The sequence below is a fragment of the Trachypithecus francoisi genome, unplaced genomic scaffold, assembly GCF_009764315.1.
Source record: "Trachypithecus francoisi isolate TF-2019V2 unplaced genomic scaffold, Tfra_2.0 Lachesis_group0, whole genome shotgun sequence".
Classification (NCBI taxonomy): Eukaryota; Metazoa; Chordata; class Mammalia; order Primates; family Cercopithecidae; genus Trachypithecus; species Trachypithecus francoisi.
The window spans coordinates 194,786,025-194,810,379 of NW_022681453.1; the positions used below are offsets into that span (position 1 = coordinate 194,786,025).

Below are 24,355 nucleotides of genomic sequence, written 5' to 3' on the forward strand. Positions count from 1 at the left end.
GAAATATATCACTTCTTTCATAATATATTTTAGAAGTGTATTTATTTTTCCTTCACTTTAAGTCCTGCTTGCATCTAAATATTTGGGCTGTCAATAGATGAGAAAGATGGTACAGGCTTCCTCCCATATTATGGATGTAATTCTTTATAATCCTGAACTCACTGCAGTGGAATATTCTAACAGTAAGCCTGGAGACCAAACTGAATACATGTTATGTAAATACCATTTATAGCAATGTTTTATGTTTGGGGTTTTTTTTTTTAATACTAAACAAGATTTTTTAATAAAAATTTTGATAATATTTGAAATGAATGTGGAATGTTAACTGAGCAAATAAATTTACTCTCTGAACATCTCTGGTATCACTAAGCACTCAGACTTAAAGCTTTAAAATTTAAAAGATGAGAAATATCTTTGGTTCAAGAAGTTAAATCTGAGAAAATTGTATGTTACATTCAGTTTTTTAGAAATGGTAAATTCCTTTAAAATTTACTTGTAGCTTTCAGAAAAATACCAAATTATATAGTGTGATCTGAAGTAATATTAAAATAGAAATTTGTATTAGAGGAAAAATCCCAGGTAAATGCTCAGGATTTGAAAAATGTGAAATTTTTTGCGCTTGTTTTATGTGTATCTTTAAAAATGATTTAGTACAATATACCATCAATAAATTGAAAAAGGTTGCATGTTGTAACTTTTCTTTCATACTGTAAGAAGTTAACTGAATTAACGACGTGTTTAAATCTTAGTCTTGTTTGTTGACTGTAACCAACTTTATACAGAGTCCCTGTGTTCTAACACAGCACCAAAACTATGCATGATACTGAGTGGGGTAAAAATACGCTTGCCATTGATCAGAACTGCATTTCTTTCTATAATACCATTTCCTCTTCCTCCTCCTCCTCCTCCTCCTTTCCTTACATAGTGGTTATGGACTTTATTTTTACTACAGACTTACAGCATTTTAGTTTCTCACTAACATGTCTAACATTCATTTGGCTATTTTGAAATACTACATGTGGAAATTATGTATGTAGATATATATGTATCATGAATTTATGATATTTTTATCAATTCTTATATTACACTGTCTCTCTTACAATATAGCATTAATGACAGTAAGTATTAAATGTAGTACTTTTGATTGAAAATACAGAGAAACTGGAGGTAGCAAGTCTTCAGTTTTGTGTTTTCCCTACACATTTTTGTCTTGGTTGCTTGTGCTATTTTTTTCACCTTTAATAAGTTCTTCACCAGGAGGATATTAAATGTGATACAATTAATACATTTCTTAACTAACAAGCATTTCTCTCTGTCCTATATTATGATATCTTTATGATATCTCATTTTGGCTAACTGCAAAGATAATAAGAATCAGACATTTTAAACTTCATGTTTCTTTTGGTTGTTTGCTGTGAAACTGACTCTGACCACTATAGATGCAGTAAGAGGGATGAATACACTTTTATGAAAAACACATCAGTTGTATCAGATAAAAAAATTATTGCTAAATTCAAAACCATTGAGTCTTATGAACGAAAAGATTAAGTTTTTCCCTAAATTAGATTACCATAATTTTTTCTGCTAAAACACTTTCTCCTCTTTCTCCTTTCTAAAATTTGGATTTGAACCAAGATTTTTATTCAAATAATGCTACTTGACAGTTTATAAAATAGTTACAAGCCCAGATTTCCCCACAATACTTTTTCTGTTGATTGAATTTTTAACTTCTACTTAGAGTTCTTTTTTATCTAGTTCCTTTTATCTAAGTTCTTTTTTATCTAGTTCCTCAGAGCCTTCAAACTTTAAGATTGATTTCAAGACAGTCTGCTTGGCTAATGAACTGTGAACTTATTAATCCTGAATTAATTATATGAAAAGGTAAAAATGAAAGTTTAACCTTGTTTTTATAAAGATCTTTATCAGAATAAGTCTTCTCAAGTCATAGAATTTGAGCTAAAAGTCACTTTAATCTACTTTTTTTTTTTTTTTTTAATTTAAAGAAAAGTTCTCACTGTCACCCAGGTTGGAATGCAATGGTGTGATCATAGCTCATTGTAGCCTCAAACTCCTGGGTTCAAGCGATCCTCCTGCCTCAGTCTTCCAAGTAGCTGAGACTACAGTCGCACACCCCCACTTCCAGCTAATTTTTGTTGTTCTTGTTGAGATGGGATATCGCCATGTTGCCTAGGCTGGTTTTGAACTCCTGGCCTCAAGCAATCCTCCTGCCTTGGCCTACCAAAGTGCTGGGATTACAGATGTGAGCCACCACACCTGGCTACTTCACCCTAATCACCTGGCATCGCATGCGTAAAAGAAGGGCGTGCTAAAAACACGCTGTTCTTGTCAATACGCTTCAAAATAATGAAAAATGCAGCATCTTAAAATGTTATAAACTCATAAAGATCAGAACAAAAAATTCTATTCTTTATATTTTTCTCTTCCCCCTCCAAAAACTAATAATTCTTAGTGTCACTGGTAGGTAAACCTGTTTCCTTCAAAACATGAACGCCTATGACAGAGAAATAACAAACGAAGCCATTTCTCTTTGATAGCCTCATCATTCTTGTGCCACATACTCTTAAATATATGAATGCACAAATGGGATATTCAAGGAAAAACTTATTTCCAACATGTGTGCAATAAGAGACGTCAGATCAACTGCTCGACTCCCACATTACAATTATGTATAAACTGTTAGAATCTTAATTGCCTTGTGGCTTTGGTGGACACCAGACTTTATTCCCTATGAAGGACGTGGTGCCAGTGATTGGATGTGGTTCTATGTTATTTATGTATACTTTTTTAAATAAGTAGAGTAGAACTTAAGAATAAATAAGTCAGTACTGATAGCATTCACGTTGGTCAGGAAACTTCTGACTTTTCTTGCTTGGCTAGAGATGGCATTGATAAATCTCTTGCTGGACTCTGTGTGCTTGATGGACCTTTTAGTTTTCTTCCAATTTTCTGGCTCATCAGCATTTAGTTACCTTTTATCCTCTTCCAAAAAAAAAAAATTTGTTTGTTTTTAAATATTCAGCATTAGCAATTTTCTCATAATCATTTTGGTTTACTTTTTAAACAATGACTTTTCTGTTAGCTCATCATAGCCAAAAAAAAGAGATAAAGGAATAACTATGGTCAGGCCAAAATAAAATGAAGATTACTTCCTAATGAATAAAACGTAATTAAGCAGCAAATAGCATTAAATATCTTTTGCTGTAGAGCACATAATACTTGGAAATTTTTCTGGAAAAATGTAGATTAGTATAAACAAATGTTAGCTTCCTTTGTACTATAGTAGTAACTGATTTGCCTTTTTTTGTCAAGTAGCATTTTTATTTTTAGGTCTAAATGAACTACGCTCTTTGAAATTCTTTAGTATTTTCAGTTGCAAAATGTTAGAATTTATTCAAAAGTAGAAATTCACTTTACATGAGATTAAAGTAAAAATCATATACAAACTGCACACTGTGGTCGTAGGAGTCAGCTTCCACAGAGCTGCTAGGCTGGGCCTTTGTGCACACAGACAGTAGACATCCCTTTGTTTTGCCCCTCCTTCTCTTCTTCAGCAGTCATTCAATGACAAGCGTAAAAAGAACCTCTTTTCCCGAAAATTCCCCTTCTACAAGAACAAGGACCAGAGTGAGCAGGAAACAAGTGATGCTGACCGTAAGTATGTGGATCCAGTGGTCAACTGAAAATAAAATGGAGAGGGACCTACTGCCCTGCAGTTGGTTGTTACCATGGAGACAGTTTCAAGAGCTGCAGCAGGTTGCTAATTGTCTTCAAGGGCAACTTAACAGATATAAATTAATTTGTATGCCTATCTTAACTTTTTCTGGCACCTTAGGAATTCTTAATTTAAAGCAAACGTTATTTTCCAGTTATATGTTTATAATTTGAACATATAAATATGTATAAATCAATGCAGTTATTTGAAGGAAAGATTTTTATGAAAAACACTTCACATTCATACATTCAAAGAATATTTTAGAGGAAGAACATGAATACATGAGAAGCTACCTGTTGATTTCTAGGTTTAACATTGTGAGTCTTTGATACTGGGTTCTCTGGAATCATTCCATTTTATCCTATTTCTTCGTTATATGTAGACAATCTGGATTTTACTTTTAAAATAGCAAGAAATGGTCTAAAATTTTGCTTCTCGCCCTGAATCAGCCTTCCTGCTAGAACTTTCATTCTTTTGGTAGATTACAGTTAGCAGCTAGCTCATTTCAAAGTTCTAGAAATCTGTAAAAATGCTCTGTAAGATAGATGTACCTGTAATGGTCTTGGAACTGTCTCCTACTGTAGCACCAATTTCATGCATTACTGACAACTATTTTCTTTGATTATCTTTTTATTGCTTGCTCTCTGGGGACTACCCTCTACAGGAGATCCCTGACGACATGGGATCAAAAGGCCTGAGTAAGTGATCAAAATACTCCCAAGTTATTTTTTAACCTCCATCTACAGACCTACCTTATTCAGATACGTTTGGAGATTCATGGTAGTGCCTCTCTGGCATAAGGAGGTGTATGATTTAGATTGCTTTTAGAATTTGCATGTTTATCACATGCTTGGGACTTTTATTTCTGTAATACATAACTTTTTGTTTTTATTTTTGTTTTTCACATGTCATTTGAAAAATGCTCATAACTATATTTTCCTTTTTGTAATTTTTATGACAGTTACTTTTGCTAGGAACTTTTAAAATACAAAAACTTTTAAGATTTTGTTAAGTGTACCCTCATTATTAGAATGTAGAAATATGCTTCCTCGGAGTTTTATGTTCCCCCTTTTTTTCTGTTAAAATAATCTAAAATTATTTTGATTATGTGTTAGTAAAGCATTGCTATAATATAAAAACATAAAACACAATAGAATACTATGCAAGCAGCAGTTTATTGAGGGGATAAGTTGTGTATCTCTCTTTTTTTTTTTTTTTTTTTTTTTTTTTTGAGAAAGTTGTAAGTTACCACCGGAGTATAAGAACTATTTTGTTTTTCCTTTAGCTAAGATGTTGCCTTTGTTTTTGGTTTTTGTTGCTGCTGTTCTTGTTTAATTTTCTAGCTAGTTACTTAATCTTCATGTAAAGCTTCACACAGGTTCTAGTATGTAGAAGTCATTCAATAAATGTTGGAATGAATGAATGAAGCAAGAAGCCATTTTAGCAAATAAAATTTTTAATTTGCACATGTTTTCAAATTGCTTAACTATGAAAATTTACCAAACATTACTGAGTAACTTGAGGTTACAGTGACTCATAGAAGTAATCTTTTAATCTCTTGTTTTCTAAATGGTTCTTTCTATTTAGATTATTAAACATTTTGAAACTTCTTTGTTAATTCATTGATCATTAAGCATATAGCCAATATCTTCTAACTTTCTAAGACCTACATTAATAAGCATTAAATTTTACATGAGGCATTTTTCCGATTTATGCTAAGTTTATACTGGAATTTTAATCTAAACTGTAGGTACTTTTATTTCAGCCGTAGTGATTAAAGTTTGTATTAGATTGAGGACAGTATGTTTATGTACAACTCTTTCTGTTGGACACACTTTGTTATTTTTGCATGTGCCTTTATAGGATTTAGTAAGGGCCACAGATTTCCTATCAGTAGTGGCACGCATTGTTTAATCTCTTACATTTGGGGAAAATTATCAATGAAAACCTCTAAAACTGGAAGATAATACCACAGTTTATGTATGCTATGGAATTTATTTTGAGATTGATAACATACTTTAGAGGTGGTATGAATCAACAAATGGACCCATAGATTTTTCTTATCTGTTAAGTGAACAGAGACATAGGAAACTCTTAGAAAAAGAAACTAAATGAAGAATTTGGTTCCCATATTGATGTTACAATAGATGATAATTATACTTTGACCCTATATCTCTGGTTCTAATTGAAGATTGGGACTTTGGAAGAGAAATACTGTGAAAAATAGTAACTGATTATCAGACAACGTTATTCAGAAAAATATTTTATTTTCTGGAGAGTGACCTAAGATCCCTTGAATAATAGATTTCTGTGCTTCATCTCACAGGAATTAAAAGAATTTATTCACCTGGTAACTTGATCATCAGATCAAGATTTTATTCAGAAAATGTTGGAGAAGACAGAAAAATATCAGTAAAATTCTAAAACTGGATATGATGGAGGTTATCACATAAAATAGATGACATAAGGCAGTTGACAAGGTGCCCATGATTATATAGTAGTAAATACTGGGAAGAAGGATGTGTTCAAGGACATTACGTGAGGCCTCAGTTGCTTATATTCTAAAGTTAAGAACATAGGGCATAAACTAAGCAAAATCTTGAGAGACTTTAATATAAGAAAATAAGTGCAACTTAATATAGGTAGTCATCAGGCCTTACTGGAACAAAACTCAGCCCCAACCAGAGGTTAAGTTACTCCAGAGAACCCAACCTATTGAAGAGACATGGAATAACACTAGAATATCAAGAAAAAAATGTGTATCTGCTGTAAATTCATACAACCTATGAAAAAGGGAGTATTTAATTGAAGAGCAGAGAAACAGAAGTGATACCATAGAATGCTTTGTATAGACATGAATTCATTTGTTCTTTATTCTGAGAAGAAGAGAATCAGGTAAATTATATATTTGCCCTGTTGACAGTAGCAAAAACAGAGAAATTGTTTTATCAAACCTAATTTTGCTAAACAGAACTAATGAGAGTACAATGGAAGTTTGGGAGAATGCAACTAAATCATCATTTGTGAAAAGCTAGAAATAAAAGCCTGTGCAGCTTTTATGCTTTAAGGAGGTAATTTTGAAAAAGCTCAAGGGACTAAAACTAGGTAAGATTCCTTTAACAGAGACTGAAAGGAAACGTAACTCAATAAAAGATATATAAGGTACTCAGAAGTAAAATTATGACGTAAGATTTGAGACAAGGTTTGTTCTTATTACGTGTAGCCTTTCCATTTTTACAACTTTCCATTTTGTACAACACCTCAAAAATTTCCTCAGACACATAGGTTTCCTGCTACATGTCTTTTCTTTCTTCTCATTTTAAAGACGTGCACATAGTTGTGCAGAGCTTGTAAATGCCAAAAACAGACTTATCTTCATTTGCATTACGAACAGGATGTAAGAGTAGTATCATTGCTTCAGATTGATGATGTAGTAGTAGAGGAGAGCCAGAAGAGAAACATGATATACTCTGTCAGGAAGAAACGTTTGAGTACAGTGATAAAACTTGGTTAGAGAGATTTGAAATAGATCTGTTCATCAAACATCATAATCAGGCTGGGCGCGGTGGCTCACGCCTGTAATCCCAGCACTTTGGGAGGCTGAGGCCAGCAGATCACCTGAGGTCAGGAATTCGAGACCAGCCTGGCCAACATGGCAAAACCCCGTCTCTACTAAAAGTACAAAAATTAGCCAGGCATGGTGATGCACACCTGTAATCCAAGCTACTCAGGAGACTGAGGCAGGAGAATCACTTGAACCTGGGAGGTAAAGGTTGCAGTAAGCCGAGATCACGCCACTGCTCTCCAGCCTGGGTGACATAGCAAGACTCCGTCTTAAAAAAGAAAAAAGAAAAAAAAAAAAGCTATCAAAAACAAAAATAAAAACTTGAAGAATGTGTTTGTACCATGTATGCCACAGGGATAATATCTTTACACTATTTAACAGGTAATAAGAAACAAGCTAACTCTCCATTAGAAAGCTGGACAAGAGTGCTCAAAAGATAAGCAGATGAAATAAGCATGTAAAAAATGTTTAATTCCCTAGTAGTGATAAGCAAAATGATGTTTTACCTGTCACTTTGCACTTTTGTTTAAAAGGAAAACCCGTGACGAAGAGAGTTCTGCTAAATTCCTGCTTTTAATGTATTACAATTAGGAGTGTAAACTGGCACAGCCTTTGTGGAAAAGCACATCTTTTGACCCACTAAATACTCTTCAAATAATTTATCCTAAGGATGTAATTAGAGATAGAGATAAAGCCTTATATATTAGAATGCTTATTATAGTATTATTTAGTAATAACAGCAAAAATAAAAAATTAAAACCGTGGCAAAATGCCTTACAATTAGGAAGTGCCTGATCAAGTATGATTTATCCATACTATGTAATATTACATAACCATCAAAAATCATATTTAGAGATAATGACATGGGGAAATGCTCACTATATATGAAAAAAGTAAAATATGAAACTACATATATTGTCTCAGTCTTATAAATAAACGTATGTTTGGAGCTATTTTAAATAGTGTTACTTTGAACATTCTTACCCATGTCTTGCGGTAAGCATATATATGCCTTTCTGTTGGAGAAATAGCTAGGAAAGGAATTGCTGGGTCATATAGATACACTTTTGTCCAGCCTTAGTAGATACTGCCACATAGTTTTCCCAAGTAGTTTTCCCAGTTGGCCCGTTCCTAGTGTATGAACCCCCTTGCTGCATATCGTTGTCGATGCTTGACATGTCTGTTTTGTGTTTTCACTTTAGCCATTCTGGTGGATGGTAGAGACACCCTTTGTGGTTTTAATTTGCGTTTCCCTGACAAGTAATTAACTTGAACACTTTTCTGTATGTTTATTGGTAATTTGACTATCTTCTTCTGTAAAATGCTTTTACGAGGAACATTTTCAATTATCAGAAGAAAAACATTTTATTTTTCTAATAACATTCCAAACGATGATGATGATGCTATTCTAAGGACCATACTTTGAGTAGTGAGGTTTTATTGTAGAAGAGCTAAGTAGAATGATATTCGAAAGAACTTGCAGAGTTTGATTGTTGTATAGCTTTTGGCAATCTTAGAGGGTTTAAGGTGAGTAGAAGAAATCCCAAAAACACAGATAGTGAAGAGATTTTGGTAACTTAAACTTTTTATTATATAAATATCAGATACATTCAATAGTAGAAGAGTAGTAAAAATAAACCCTGCAAGTATTTGTTTATCCAGCTTTCATAATTGTCAACTGAAAATTTACCAATTCTGTTTCTTCTGTACTCCCACTTATACTCCCCTTTGCAATAACTAATTTTTCTTTAGTTTACAAACTAGAGATGGCAGAGGGTGATACCAATGCTAATATAAACAGAATAACTTTTTTTTAATGTGGCGTGTTTCTGGGAATGAAATTTAAGGAAATAGGACAAAAAGTTAAAAGGTATATATAAATGAAGACATTCATAATTGTTGATACTTGCGAAAAACAGTTTAAAGCAAATAAAAATACCTAAATAATAAATAGCAAGGTAAATAATTTATCAATCTAATAGAATATTATACACCAATTTTAAAGTATTGCTATCAAGCCCATGTGGTGAATGGAAAGAAATATTTTAATATAAGCTTTTAAAAAACCTACCATTTGACCAGGTGCGGTGGCTCAAGCCTGTAATCCCAGCACTTTGGGAGGCCGAGGCAGGTGGATCTCCTGAGATCAGGAGTTCAAGACCAGCCTAACCAACATGGCGAAACATGGTCTCTACTAAAAATACAAAAATTTGGGTGTGGTGGTGCACACCTGTAATCCCAGCTACTCAGGAGGCTGAGGCAGGAGAATAGCTTGAACCTGGGAGGCGGAGGTTGTAGACAGCCGAGATCTTGCCACTGCACTCCAGCCTGGGGAACAGAGCAAGACTCCAAAGAAAAACCTACCATTTTACATGTGCTTACATATATTAGTGAATTCTTCTTGCAATTTTTAAAGTCTCTGCTTTATTTAAAATGTATTGTAATCATGATTAAGAAAGTTATATCTTGTCTTTGAAAGTTAGAATAACAGACTTATTTTTCATTATGATAGCAGTTCAAAAATCTTATTTAATTTGAAATCTTAAGTTCAACCATTCACTGTATGTTTTAATAGTGATACTTGATTTTAGGAGACTGTGAGTGGTATGGTATAGCAGATACTTATCTTCAAACTTTTTTCTTTTTTGTTTTTGTTTCTTAGGGAAAGGATCTCACACTGTCACCCACGCTGGAGTGCGGTGGTATATTCATAGCTCACTGCAGCCTGGAACCCTTTGGCTTGAGCGGTCTTCCCACCTCAACCTCTTGAATAGCTAGAATTACAGACATGCACCACCAAGCCCAGCATTTTTTTTTTTTTTTTTTTTTTCAGACAGTGTCTCTCCATGTTACCCAGGCTGATCTCGAACTCCTGGTCTTAAGTGATCCTCCTGCCTCACCTTCGCAAAGTGCTGGGATTACAGGAATGTGCCACCATGCCCAGCCTCAAACTTTTTTTTTACCTTAAAAAATTTTATTTCCACCCAGGCGCGCAGTGGCTCATGCCTGTAATCTCAGCACTTTGGGAGGCCAAGGCAGGCGGATCGCTTGATCTCAGGAGTTCAGTATCAGCCTGGCGAACATGGTGAAACCAGTCTCTACTAAAAATAGAGCAATTAGCTGGGCCTGGTGCTATACACCTGTAGTGCCAGGTACTGGGGTGTCTGAGACACAAGAATTGAATTGCTTAAACCTAGGAGGCAGAGGTTGCAGTGAGCTGAGATCGTGCCACTGCACTCCAACCTGGGCAACAAAGGGAGACTGTCTCAAAAAAAGAAAAAAGAAAAAAATTTCCAGCTGGGTGTGGTGGTTCACACCTGTAATCTCAGCACTTTGGGAAGCTGAAATGGGAGGATCCCTTGAGGCCTGGAGTTTGAGACCAGTCTGGGCAACATGGTTGAGACTTGTCTCTTTTATTAAAAAAACAAAATTTTAGCAGAGCACAGTGGTACATACCTGAAGTCCCAGCCACTCTGGTCTAAGATGGGAGGATCACAGAAGCCCAGGAGAGGAGGTGGAGGCTGCAGTGAGCTATAGTGCAGTGGTATACTGCACTCCTACCTGAGCAACAGAGTGAGGCCCTGTCCCTTTAAAAAAAAAAAAAAAAAAAAAAAGTTAAAATAAAAATGTCGGTTTCCCTGTCTCGTTGAAAGTTTTATTTTTATTTTTAGAAATAAATGTATTAGTCTTTGTTTAATGCAAGGGGGATATTTATTGGGAGAATATTTGAGATTACATTTACATGGATGAGAAGCGTGCCTATTGTTTACTAAGCAATGAAGTCGTGAAACGGAGTCACTTTTAAGGAGGAGAATTAGTTGGTTTTAAAATGCAGTGCCACCATTGGTGCATTCCCTTCCAGCCGAGACATCTAAATTTATAACTTCTAAAATCCTTTATCTGTATGATCTCAGAAACATGGATTTTCATCTTCAGAAACAGGAGCGAAGCTGGACTGAAAATAAGATGATCTCTTTATTTTTAATTACAAAGACATCCCTTCATTAAAATGGGCATCTATTTGCTTAGTTTGTCCCCTTTGCCAGTTACTGCCGGTTCAGAAACTGAGATAGTGCCAACAGTATTTTCTCCATTGGGTTTTATGTCTACATTTGGACTAATTCAGGATGACTTTGCCCTTTTTGTCATATTCTAGTTGCTATTTATAATAGATTTGTTCAGAAACTGTGTTGTACAAAAATAAGGCATTGTCCTTAATTACAGGTGTTTTCCTTTGCTAATATTTATTATTTGAAAAAAATAGTATTTTTAAAGAAAATGAAAAACACTTTTAAAAAATTATTTTGTTATATATGGCTTATATCGCAACATTTTGATTATTTGCTTTTTAATTAAACTCATGACACTGTTTTCTTTACTTTTTTTCATTGTCCTGCAATTTCAGAGCATGTAACTTCTAATGCCAGCGATAGTGAAAGTAGTTACCGTAAGTGTCTTAAGTTACTTGTTCTTTTGTAATCTTGTGTAATCCATCCCCCGCAGGGGTGGAGGGTTCTTAGTGATACGTTCTAAAAACGTAAAGTTATGTGATCGTTATTTTAAAATCAGGGAGAGACAAGTAAAATTCTGTACTTGAAAAATAAAATCATACTATATATGTAGAGGTTAATTTATAAAATTTTAATAAAATACTAAAAACAGTTTAGTATTATTTGTGTACATGATACATATGTATATGTATTTTTTACAAGAAGCAAATAGTTAAAGGAGGGAAAACTTGTATTTTGACATTCTGTTTAATGATTCTGTTTTTGGCCGGGCGCGGTGGCTCAAGCCTGTAATCCCAGCACTTTGGGAGGCCCAGACGGGCGGATCACGAGGTCAGGAGATCGAGACCATCCTGGCTAACACGGTGAAACCCCGCCTCTACTAAAAAATACAAAAATCTAGCCGGGCAAGTTGGCGGGCGCCTGTAGTCCCAGCTACTCGGGAGGCTGAGGCAGGAGAATGCTGTAAACCTGGGAGGCGGAGCTTGCAGTGAGCTGAGATCCGGCCACTGCACTCCCGCCCCAGCGACAGAGCGAGACTCCGTCTCAAAAATAATAATAATAATAATTCTGTTTTTAACATGAGCACTAAAACAGTATTTTTCAGTAATGCTAAATTATCATTAGCTTTATTTCCTTTTTTATTCTTTGTCACCAATACTGATCTGGGTCAAGTTATTGTTTATCATCAGCACTTGGTGAACAGAAGAAATAAGGAAACATTTTCAGTGATCGCCCGAAAAATAATACTAATTTCTCTTTTGCTGTTTTATATTACATTCTTGGTTTTATTAAGTGAACTGCACAACCATGTGATGTTTTAAACAGACTTGGGGCATGGGAGAAGGGGAGGGTACATAATATCAGTTGTAACACCTTAAAAATTAAAATTACTTTTCTAACTTTCTTTTTTTACTGCTGTCTAATATGAAAGTAATCTTGATTACAGATGAGTATGGCTGCTCAAAAGGTCCATCCTGTTAATATCAGTCCCTAATACTTTTTCATGTTGACAGTATATACTTTTAACCGTCATTCATTTGGTTGATTATTTTTCTACATAGTAGTTACTTAATGATTTTTTTTGGTGTGGAAATGATTTCCTGTATTTCAGCATTTTATTGCTTATAACCAGAACCCACTATAGGGTAGCTGAGTGGCTTCCTAGGCTAAAAAGAGGTAATGAAAGTATATACTGTCTGTCTTACCATTTGCATGAATTATTAATGTGCGAAATATTCAAATTGCATGTGTTTGCTAGTATGTAAGCCATGTTTTACATCCAGTACTTTTAAAAAAAGCTTATAAAATATCAGTTTTATATGCTTTGATAATAAAATTGAAAACAAATAAATACACACCTTTAAAGCAGAAAAGAATGTTTATGCCAATGTATGGATTTAAAAGACCTACAGGTACATACATATAATATAAACCAATCGCAAAATTCGTGGTAAAATTGTTATAGGATCTTGATAATTAAAGAGAAAATCTTCAAATACATTATCCAATATTGGTTGCTTTCATTGAACCACTTGCGTTAACACAGTCTTTTCTAATTTTCACTGTGGGGTGAGGGGGGTGTGTGTTATTTTAAAACTAGAGTTTTTGGCCAGGCGTGGTGGTTCATGTCTATAATCCCAGCACTTTGGGAGGCGAAGGCGGGCAGATCACCTGAGGTCGGGAGTTCGAGACCAGCCTGACTAACACAGAGAAACCCCGTCTCTACTAAAAATACAAAATTAGCTGGGCATGATGGCGCACGCCTGTAATCCCAGCTACTTGGGAGGCTGAGGCAGGAGAACCGCTTGAACCCGGGAGGTGGAGGTTGCAGTGAGCTGAGATCATGCCATTGCACACCAGCCTGGCAACAAGAGCAAAACTCCATCTCAAAAAAAAAAAAAAAAAAAAAAAAACTCTTAGAGTTTTTAACTCTTTTTATTTGTTTACACTGGATTCAGATATCATTTGTAGACTCTTTCATTTAGAATATTTCTTAAGCTCTGAACCTTTAACCTTTAGAAGCTTTAACTTCTTGTGCTTTTAAGGTCAAAGCGAATATATTTATCTTCTTTACTATCACTGTGGTTTATTTTATTGGAAGGATTTAGTTTTATCTAAAGCTCTTTTTGGCTCACATTAAATTTATTATTTTTTACAAAGTTGAGTTAGTGAATTTTTTCATCAGTGAAATAGTAACAATAGTTTTACCTTTGCATTTATAATTTTTAATTTTACGATGTAATTATTTTAAAAATAAAATATACTGTATTCAATATTATAGTTGGTAGAACTAAAAAAGTAGCATGTTTTTAATAGTAACAAGTTACCTAATATGTATACAGATGATAGATAGATAGACTGCTCCTTAAAGCATTAATCTTTAACAGATTTAATATTTCTTAGATTCTAAGTAAACAGCCTCACAAATGAAGATTTGTAGATTTGATTATCTATAAAATATAATATTGATTAAATAGCCCATTTGTATTTTGTTTTACATTTAGCAAACTCACTTTTATGACTTTATAATTTGCCACTTTTTTTTTTTTTTTTTTTTTTTTAACTAAATCTTGCCATAAAGTACCTTTCCATATCTTTGCCATTTTCTCAGGAAAATTGTAGTAATGTATAACGTTGTTCATGAAGAATTAGATGAGCATCAATTATCTTGACACATTTTTCATCTGTGCCTTCACTTTCTAATAGGTGGTCAAGAAGAGTACGTCTTATCTTATGAACCAGTGAACCAACAAGAAGGTTTGTGAAGACTATTGATGTTTTATAATCTTCTAGAAGAATTATACTTTTTAATTTGGGAGAAAAAAGTCTAATACCCCCAAAAAATGTTATATTAGAATTTTTTTACTACATTTATATGCAGAAATTTACTACATGTGTTTATGAAACATAGGTTACTACACAGTATATTAGAATCTAGTCATTTCATATTGACTTTTATATTTGTGTTTTATTTCCTAAGCAACTTCGTTCCAGTGTTCTTGTTAGCATCACTATCTTCCAAATAACCCTTTTTTGAAAATCTTGGAAGCATCTTTGAGCCTTCTCCGTTCCTCCTCCTCCTCATCCAGTTAGGTTCTGGGCACTGTTTATTCTACTTCTTTCTTATTTATGACCTTCTTTTCATCCCTTCTCTCACAGTGTTAGTTCTCAGTCTCACTACCAATCTCCATTCTTCCAGCATGATCCCATATAACCCAGAGTTTATACTTCTGTTAGATCATCTTTTTAGAACACTACTACTGGGATTATATCACTTCCCACATCCAATTTCTTTTCTGCCCTTCTTTGCTCTGCTTCCATACAATTTCTACTTCAAAGCCATCTGTATAACACTATACTTTATGTTTTGATTTGCAATGTAAAGAAACATTATCTGCTAACATACCAAATTTAACTTGGTTGATTTATCAATATGACTTCTAACGAAGACTGAGTAGAGTTTAAGATCTTAGTCAAGATTATAAAAGAGCAAGTTATGGTTGATGGTTGAGTGAGATGGAGAAAGAGGAAAAAAATTATTTAAAACAGTTAAGGATATTTTTGTTCTCTAGTAAAATAAAATACATTGATATTTGTTGACTGTTTATTCCTTTTAACGTGCAGTTTATCTTTATAGTTAATTACACTCGGCCAGTGATCATACTGGGACCCATGAAAGACCGGATCAATGACGACTTGATCTCAGAGTTTCCCGACAAATTTGGATCCTGTGTCCCTCGTGAGTAAACCAGACAAAAACATTTCATTGTTACTCTTAACAATGCCTGTCACTGTGTGTGGGAAAAATAGGTAGAACCATTTTTTAACAGTTTGTACCTATTTTATCAGTTACTCTTCCATCCTCCATATTATTGTCCTTTCTCAGATTTAAATTAATCTGTTGAACTTTACAAAATAATGATGTAAGTAGAAAATGGATTTATTGTGGGGTTTTTTTTAATATTAAACACTTCCCCAAGTTTTTTTCTGTTAAAGATACAACTAGACCAAAACGAGATTATGAGGTAGACGGAAGAGATTATCATTTTGTGACTTCAAGAGAGCAGATGGAAAAAGATATCCAGGAACATAAATTCATTGAAGCTGGCCAGTATAACAATCATCTATATGGAACAAGTGTTCAGTCTGTGCGAGAAGTAGCAGAAAAGGTAAGCATCAGACTAATCCCAGAATATAGCTTCTAATCAGATATGCCTTTGACAGTATGAAAGAGTGGTAGGATAGATACAGCATTAATTAGTTTTATTAACATAATGAATTTGCTTACCTACATAATTAATTTTTGGTGGCTCAGGAAAGTGCATACAAGATAAAACAGGTAAATAAGGTAGACAAAGAAAGTGAAAATAGAAATGGTAACATGAATGTAAGAGGAGAAGTTATTTTAAGGTCATTTGCTAGAGATAGACCTTTTGTTTAACCCTAGCCCTCCAGCATATATTATAAGGAGATAAGGGCCAGGTATGACAGCACACCCTTATAGTCCTAGCTACTGAGAAGGCTGAGTTGAGAAGATCATTTAAGCCTGGGAATTTGAGGCTACAGCAAGCTATGATCGATCATGCCACTGAATTCCAGCCTGGGCAACAGAACAAGACCCTGGCTCTTAAAAAAAAAAAAAGAAAAGAAAAGAAAAAGTTCAATAAATCTAACCACTTAAAATTTTTAAAAACTTTTTTTATGGCTAAAGAACTTTTCCAAAAACTGTTAGAAAACACCATTAACAATGTCAAAAGACAACTGACAGAAAAAATTTGCAAGAAGAAAAGCGCTAATATTCCCAATATATAAAGAACTCATAAAAACAGGCAATAGAGACCAGAAACCCAATAGGAAAAAAAAAATGGACAAAAGATGAGAATACATAGTTCACACAAAAATAAGTTATAAAAATGGCCTCTGTACATAGGAAATGGTGTCCAGCCATTTCAAATGAATAACTACATTGAAGAGGGGAGAAGGGAGAAGTCTTAATCCCAGAGATTCTTTAACACAAGCTGAAGACAGATCTGTAAACAAAATAAAATTCTAATTAGTAGGTTTGTTGGGTCGAGTGCATGGTCTTACAGTTCTGAACTAATATATATTCTAGGGTTGAGCAAATATAATGACAGTACTGGGAGTGAGGTTTGGCTGTCAGAAGAAGGGAGAGGATAAAATGAACTCTGTGATAATTGGATTGGAGATATTAGATAATTAGAGCTGTGAATATGAACCCACGAATTGTAATAGAGTAGATATAGAAAGATGTGTATTTATATATACACACACGTATGCTTATTTGCTCTATCCACTAAGAAGACCTAAAAATAACCCTGAGTAAGCCATGAGAATATCTGGTGCCCAGGTCTTGGCTTCTAAATATAATTCGTTAATTGAAAGATCCAAGACTTCTTAGAGAAATGGCTGATTCTGGGGCCAGGACTGGAAAAGTGCAGGATGAGCCTGTAACATTTTTGCTGCCAGAAAAACAAGGAAGTACTCCACGAGTGATGAGGGTGTGTAAAAAGGCAAGGAACCAAGCTGTGGGGTCCCCCACTGGCCAAGTCTGAGATAATTTGAATATCAAGATAAATGATAATCACAGATTATAATATATAGAGTAAAATTAAAATCCTAGACTCCATAATGAAATAAACACAGATGGCCGCCAACTTAGAATGGTTCAACTTTACAGAGGCGCAAAAGTGATGCATATTCAGTAGCAGCCATACTTCAAGTACCCATACAGCCATTCCGTTTTTCACTTGTAGTACAGGACTCAATGAATTACATGAAAAAGTCAACACTTAATTATAAAACAGGTATGTTGGATGATTTTGTCTGACTGTAGAGTAAGTGTTCTGAGCACATTTAAGGTAATCTAGGCTAAGCTATAATGTTCAGTAGGGTAGGTATATTAAACGCATTTTCAATTTATAGTATTTTCAACTTGTGATGGGTTTATTGGGATGTAACTCCCATCATAAGTCAAGGAGCATCTGTATATGAGTAAATAAGTGGATAGAAGGGAACACTTTGGACTGTCTACTAATCAAGGTAGAAGAAATGATTAGAAAATCTTTTGAGAACTGCATGGTAATAATTGTTTCAGGCAAAAACCATCAGTGTATTCTAAAATTAGTGAACATTTGATGAAAAACGGGATATCTATATAGTCTCAAAGTGTCCTCCCCAAAATACTTATCAGTTACAAAGGCAAAAGTAATAATTTTACAGTGGAGAAACCTAGCAGATAAAACCTTAAACAAGTGATCAAAATTAGCATCACTACCAGTGGGACAAATAGATATAATATCACCTCCCAGATGGGATGGACTGAGAAGGACACACATTGTATCTGTGGTATTCCTGCCAAAAATGTGTAACCTGCCATCCGAGAGTGAGGAAACACACAAACCCAGGTTGAGGCATATTCTATGACATAAATATTTTATACTCTTCAAAAACATCAAGATCAAGAAAGACCAAGACTGAGGAACTGTGTCAGATTGACGGAGACTACGGAGACTTTACAACTAAACACAGTGTGTGATTCTATGATCCTGAATTGGATCCTGGACCAGGAATTTTTTTTTTTCTTTTCCAATAAGGAACATTAGATGGCCACTTGGAATCATATTGTGATTATATAAGAGATGCCATTGTTTTTAAGAAATACGAGGTAAAAGAGCATTATGCAGTTTATTCTCAAACTATTATGTACATATATAGAAAGAGCTAAAGCAAACATAGAATATTATATTTCAGTATCAAGTTACTAAAATGTTTAAGCGATAATGTAAAATATTTATATCTGATAAAAGTAGATAATGGATACATGGTGTCTGTTTACTTTTCTATATGTTTGGAGTATTTTACAGTATTAAATTTGTTATTTTAAGTGTGCCCACCAAATTGAAATTATCATGTATTGACTTGGACTCAAGTCCTTGGGTTAGAAGTTGCATTATGGGGCCGAGTGTGGTGGCTCACACTTGTAATCCGAGCACTTTGGGAGGCCGAGGTGGGTGGATCACTTGAGGTCAGGAATTTGAGACCAGCCTGACGAACATGGTGAAACCCCATCTGTACAAAAAACACAAAAATTAGCTGGGTGTGGTGGCGCACACCTGTTATCCCAGCTACTGGGGAGGCTGAAGCAGGAGAATTGCTCGAACCCAAGAAGCGGAAGTTGCAATAAGCTGAGATCGTGCCACTGCACTCAAGTCTGGGTGACAGAACAAGTCTTCATCTCAAAAACAAACAAACAACTGAAGTTGCGTTATGGGGGAGGGCCTGATTTCAAATGTACTAGAAGCAAATCTGTTATAAATAATAACTAGTACTCTGCTTACCACGGAAATGCCCATCTGTATTAAAAACCTAAGCATCCTTTGTCAGTGAGTTTAAGCTTGTCAGAAAAGTTGTCATTTAAATCCAGAATTGGGTCCCATATGCTAGTTTAATGAGTTTTTGTCTGTCCCTAGTAAAATGAGAAATAGAAGGATTGAGTAGTGGTAATGAGGTTTCACACATTTGTTTATTTAAAAGGTTTGCCCTTACTCTAGGATTTTTTAATCTTTTATGAAATGATAGCTATGGGGAGATGGTAGTTTGGGGTCTTTATGAATACCTTTTCTTGGCAGAATGAAAACTAGGAACCTGGGCCTGGCACAGTGGCTCATGCCTATAATCCCAGCACTTCCGGAGGCTGCGGTGAGAGGATCGCTTGAGCCCCAGGAGTTCAAGACCAGCCTAGTCAACAGAACAAGACCCTGTCTCTTAAATTTAAAAAAAAAAAGGGGGGGGAGCTCTGGCTTTCACCATTTTGAGAAATTACTGATCTGTGAAAACTAGGAACTGTATTCTCATTCCTTTTTAAATATAACATTTGTTTGAAAATGGCAAATTAATTATGCATAATCATTTCATTTCCTATGAGGTTGGCTGAGAGAAGTGACAAGTTTGCTTAAAGTGAACAAGGATCCAGACAATACCACGATTCAGACTCTGGGCCTGTGGGAAATGTACATTTGATATTATTGAGAATATTTGGTTCATGTGGTTTTTTTTCTTTGTTCCCTTTATTTTAGGGCAAACACTGTATCCTTGATGTGTCTGGAAATGCCATAAAGAGATTACAGATTGCACAGCTTTACCCTATCTCTATTTTTATTAAACCCAAATCCATGGAAAATATCATGTAAGTGTAAATGCCTGAGGCATAGCCTCTTTGTACAAATTCAGTCACTGTAGGGTAATTTATTTACTCTCCTTGCATCTCAGTTTCTATATCTATAAAACTGAGATAATAGTATGTATATTCACCTCAGATTATGTGGTGAGGATTAAATAAGCACTATAGGTTTTAAATTGTCGTTGTAATCATCATCATTAATATTACTAAAGTTAGGCCGGGCGCGGTGGCTCAAGCCTGTAATCCCAGCACTTTGGGAGGCCGAGACAGGTGGATCACGAGGTCAGGAGATCGAGACCATCCTGGTCTACACGGTGAAACCCCGTCTCTACTAAAAAATACAAAAAACTAGCCGGCGAGATGGCGGGCGCCTGTAGTCCCAGCTACTTGGGAGGCTGAGGCAGGAGAATGGCGTAAACCTGGGAGGCGGAGCTTGCAGTGAGCCGAGATCGCGCCACTGCGCTCCAGCCTGGGCGACAGAGCGAGACTCCGTCTCAAAAAAAAAAAAAAAAAAATTACTAAAGTTATAAGGTAATGTGTTAGCACTTTAAATAGCTCCGTGTGGCTAGTGGCTACTGAAGTATGCAGCACAGCTCTCAGGTAACCATTAAGAGAATAGAAGAATGTGTAACCATTACGTAATACTTTTGGGGGACAAAAAAATAGAATCTAAGTAAAAATTAAGAAAGAGCAAATAGAAACATAGAACAAGTGAGGCAAAACCATATAAATAGTAAGATGGTATAAACTAAGGCAAATATTAGACTACTGGACTAAATGTTCCAATTAAAACACAAGGATTGTCAGAATGGGTGAAGAAAAAAGTAAATTATTTGTTGCTTTCATCAGACACACCTTAAAAATTAGGCTATGGGAAAACCTACTTTCCCGTAGGTTGAAAGTAAGAGAATAGAAAAAGCTGTACATGCTAAACTAGGCCGATTTTTCTATTGCTGACGAAGTACACTTTAAGGCAAGAAGTACTACTTGCCTTAAGAGTGACATTTCATAAAAGTAAAAGATTCACTCCAGCAGGGGGATCTGTTCATACATTTGTTTGCACTTAATAGCATTCTCAAAGCATAAGAAGTACAAATTGACAGCTTCATAGAGGCAGAAAGGTAATTCCAAAATCATCGAGAGGGAACCTCACATACCTGTGAGGAAGCAATTAAATAAGAAAACAAATAGAAAAAATCAGTGAAGGCACAGAATCACACAAATTAAAAACTTTACCTCCTTGACATGTGTTAAACACTGCACTCACCATCTGCAGAACACACGTGGATCTCCAGTGTACATGAAACAATGACCAACACTCATCATTTGCTGGATTACAAGTTTCAAATGATAGAAAACAAATACCTTCTGACTATAATGCAATTTAAATGGAAACCAATACCTAAAAGATAACTAGAAAATTCTCATATATTTGGAAATTAAGCATTATACTTCTGAGTGAGTCAAAGAAGAAATCACAGAATAATGTTTTGAACTAAATAGTAATGAATTGCCAAGTATTGAGTTTGGAGGCTTTCATAGCTTTGTTGAAGGAATACACACAGCTTTAAATGTTAGGAAAGAATGTTGAAAATCAAATATTAGGAAAGTTGAAAATCTAAGATTTTGAGAAATTGAAAAAATATCAGTCAAACTCAAAATTATAGAAGGTGGGGCACAGTGGCCAGCCCCTATAATCCCAACACTTCAGGAGGCCTAGGTGGGCGGATTGCTTGAGTTCAGGAGTTCAAGACCAGCCTGGGCAACATGGTGAGACTCTGTCTCTACTAAAAATACAAAAAAATAGCCAGGCATGGTGGTGTGCGCCTATTGTCCCAGCTACTTGGGAGGCTGAGATGGGGGAATTGCTTGAGCACAGGGAGTGGAGGTTGCAGCACGCCAAGATCATGCCATCACACTCCAGCCTGGTGACAGAGCGAGACCCTGTCCCAAGTCAAAAAAAGAAGAAAACAGTATTAAAAAAATTTTAAAATAAAAAATATGGCAGAGCAGAAATTAATGAAATAGAAAACAAACATAAAAGAGGATCAACAGAGCCAAAAGTGTTCTCTTTGAAAAGACAGTAAACCATTAGGAGTGATCAAGAAAAGAAAGAAGGCATATCAATATGAATATCAGGCATGAAAAAGAGGATATGACTACACATGCAGCAGACATCAGAGAGATTGACAGAGGCGGCCCAACAGGAAAAAGGACAGAGGGCTTGGACACATCACAAAAGAGAACCTCCAAATAATAAGCATGTGAGATAGTGCCCAATTCATCATGGAAATACAAGTTAAACCCTGATGTCTTATACTACCACCCACATACCAGAATAGTTAAAATGAAAAAGACAGAAAATATTTAATGCTGGCAAGGATGTGGAGCAACTGAAACTCGTAACAGTATTAGGGGTGCAAATTGGTGCATCTTCATTGGTAAACTGTTTATAGTACCATAATGTCTCCTAAAGCTGAACATACACATTAGTTATGACCCAGAAGTCATATTCTTAGATACACACTCAACAGAAATGCTTACATGTGTTTACAAAGACATGTACAAGAGTGATGACAGTACTGTTCAAGTAGTTAGCAGCTGTCAGGTGCAGTGGCTCACACCTGTAATCCCAACACTTTGGGAGCCCAAGACAGAAGGATTCCTTGAGGTCAGGAGTTGGAGACTAGCCTGAGCAACACAGCACGACCCTGTCTCCACAAAAAACTTTTAAGAAAGCTGGATGTGGTAGTGCATTCCTGTAATCCCAGCTACTCAGGAGGCTGAAGCAGGAGGATCCCTTGAGCCCAGGAGTTCGATCGAGGCTGTAGTGAGCTATGCTTGCACCACTGCACTCCAGCCTTGGTGACAGAGTGAGACCCTGTCTTTAAAAAAAAAAAAAAAAAGAGTCAGTAACTAAAAACTAGAAACTACCCAAATACTGTCAGCAGTAGAATATGTAAATAAATTATGACATACTCACAACGAAACATTGTATGATAATGAGAGTGAGCAATCTCCCGCCACATACAAAAGTATGGAAGAATCTCACAAGTACAATTTGAGTTAAAAACAAAAACCCTGATCTAAAGATACACATACTCTATGATTCCAAATTTAATAATTGCTCATAGAAGTCAAATAGAGGTTACCCTGTGAGAAGGGGTTGGTGACTAGAGTGAGCACACCCGGATTCTGGGGTACTAGCGACGTTCTGTGTCTTGACCTAAGTACACAGGTGCGTGTAAGTTTGTGAAAATGTAACAAGCTGAATGATACGATTTTTCTGATACTGCTCATCTGTGTTTGAAACCTATACTTCAGAAAATGTTCAGGAAAAAATAGAAAGGGAAAAGAGAAATAGAAAACCTAAATAATCTAGTACTTAGTAAAGACTTGAACCCGTCATAAAAAGCCTTTCCACAAATTAAATACTAAGCCTAGAGGACTTACTAAATTGTACCAAAAGCTAAGAAGCTATGTCAATTTTATACAAACTCTTCAACTAATTTATGAGCATTAATTTGATACCCAAACCTGGAAAGGACTGTATAGGAAAGGAAAATGATAAAGCCAGTCTTAATTGTGACTATAGATGCAAGAACCCTTACCAAAATAGGAGCAAATTGAATCAAAGAATTTTTTTAATAAGGCAAAATATAACAACCAAGTTGGGTATATTCCTGGTATGCAACACTGCTTTAACATTTAAAAACTAATCAATTATGGAGCTAGAGGGAAGATGGAAGAGTAGGAAGCTCTGGGAATCTGTCTCCCCACCCAGACAACAACTGCACTGGCAGACTCTGTCTGATGTTACTATTTTGGAACTCTGTTCACCATTTTTATCGGTTTTGGAACTCTGAAGTCTATTGAAGGCTTATAACTTCCAGGGGAAGGTTTGAAAGGTTAATTTCAGCTCTTAACATGGTAGCAACTACCTATTCCTCTACCCTCAGCCCCACAGCATGTAGCCATGCACACATTTTCCAGCGGCTTTGCATAGGGTTTGTGGGAGCCAGTGTGGACAATAAGGATTCTGTCCTCCAAATAGCAGGGATCTTTGCTGTGATAGCTAATTACTGCTTCTGATCATGGAGGTGCGGCCATACAGCCATCAAGTGAGCCATTGTTGCAGACCCCACTGCCACTGTGTTCCACTGGAGGCTGAAGTGACTTTTAAAGATTTAAAGGGCCATTGCCTTCAGTGGTGATTAGTGAGTAGAAAGAAAAAAAAAAAAATGAAAACAAAGGGCTAGTGCCTCCCCCTTCCACCTGTACCACATACACACACACACACACCTTTTTGCTTCCCCCCGTTTTGGGGGCCAGACCTGGACATTCAA

The 24,355-nt window shown here is 35.5% G+C and overlaps 1 protein-coding gene across 28 annotated transcripts in view; it reads left to right on the top strand.

Moving 5' to 3' along the window:
- DLG1 (discs large MAGUK scaffold protein 1) overlaps nt 1-24,355 on the top strand; it is a 278,145-nt gene that overhangs the window by 242,056 nt on the left and 11,734 nt on the right. For 7 of the 28 annotated variants that reach the window (XM_033213149.1, XM_033213138.1, XM_033213137.1 and 4 more), the window contains 6 exons: nt 4,398-4,431; nt 11,704-11,745; nt 14,516-14,566; nt 15,447-15,548; nt 15,806-15,978; nt 19,906-20,015. In XM_033213149.1, the coding sequence (XP_033069040.1) occupies nt 4,398-4,431; nt 11,704-11,745; nt 14,516-14,566; nt 15,447-15,548; nt 15,806-15,978; nt 19,906-20,015 (512 nt within the window). Of the gene's footprint in view, nt 1-3,572; nt 3,673-4,397; nt 4,432-11,703; nt 11,746-12,740; nt 12,777-14,515; nt 14,567-15,446; nt 15,549-15,805; nt 15,979-19,905; nt 20,016-24,355 lie in introns of all 28 variants that reach the window. The other 21 variants (XM_033213130.1, XM_033213141.1, XM_033213140.1 and 18 more) reach the window with 8 other exon arrangements.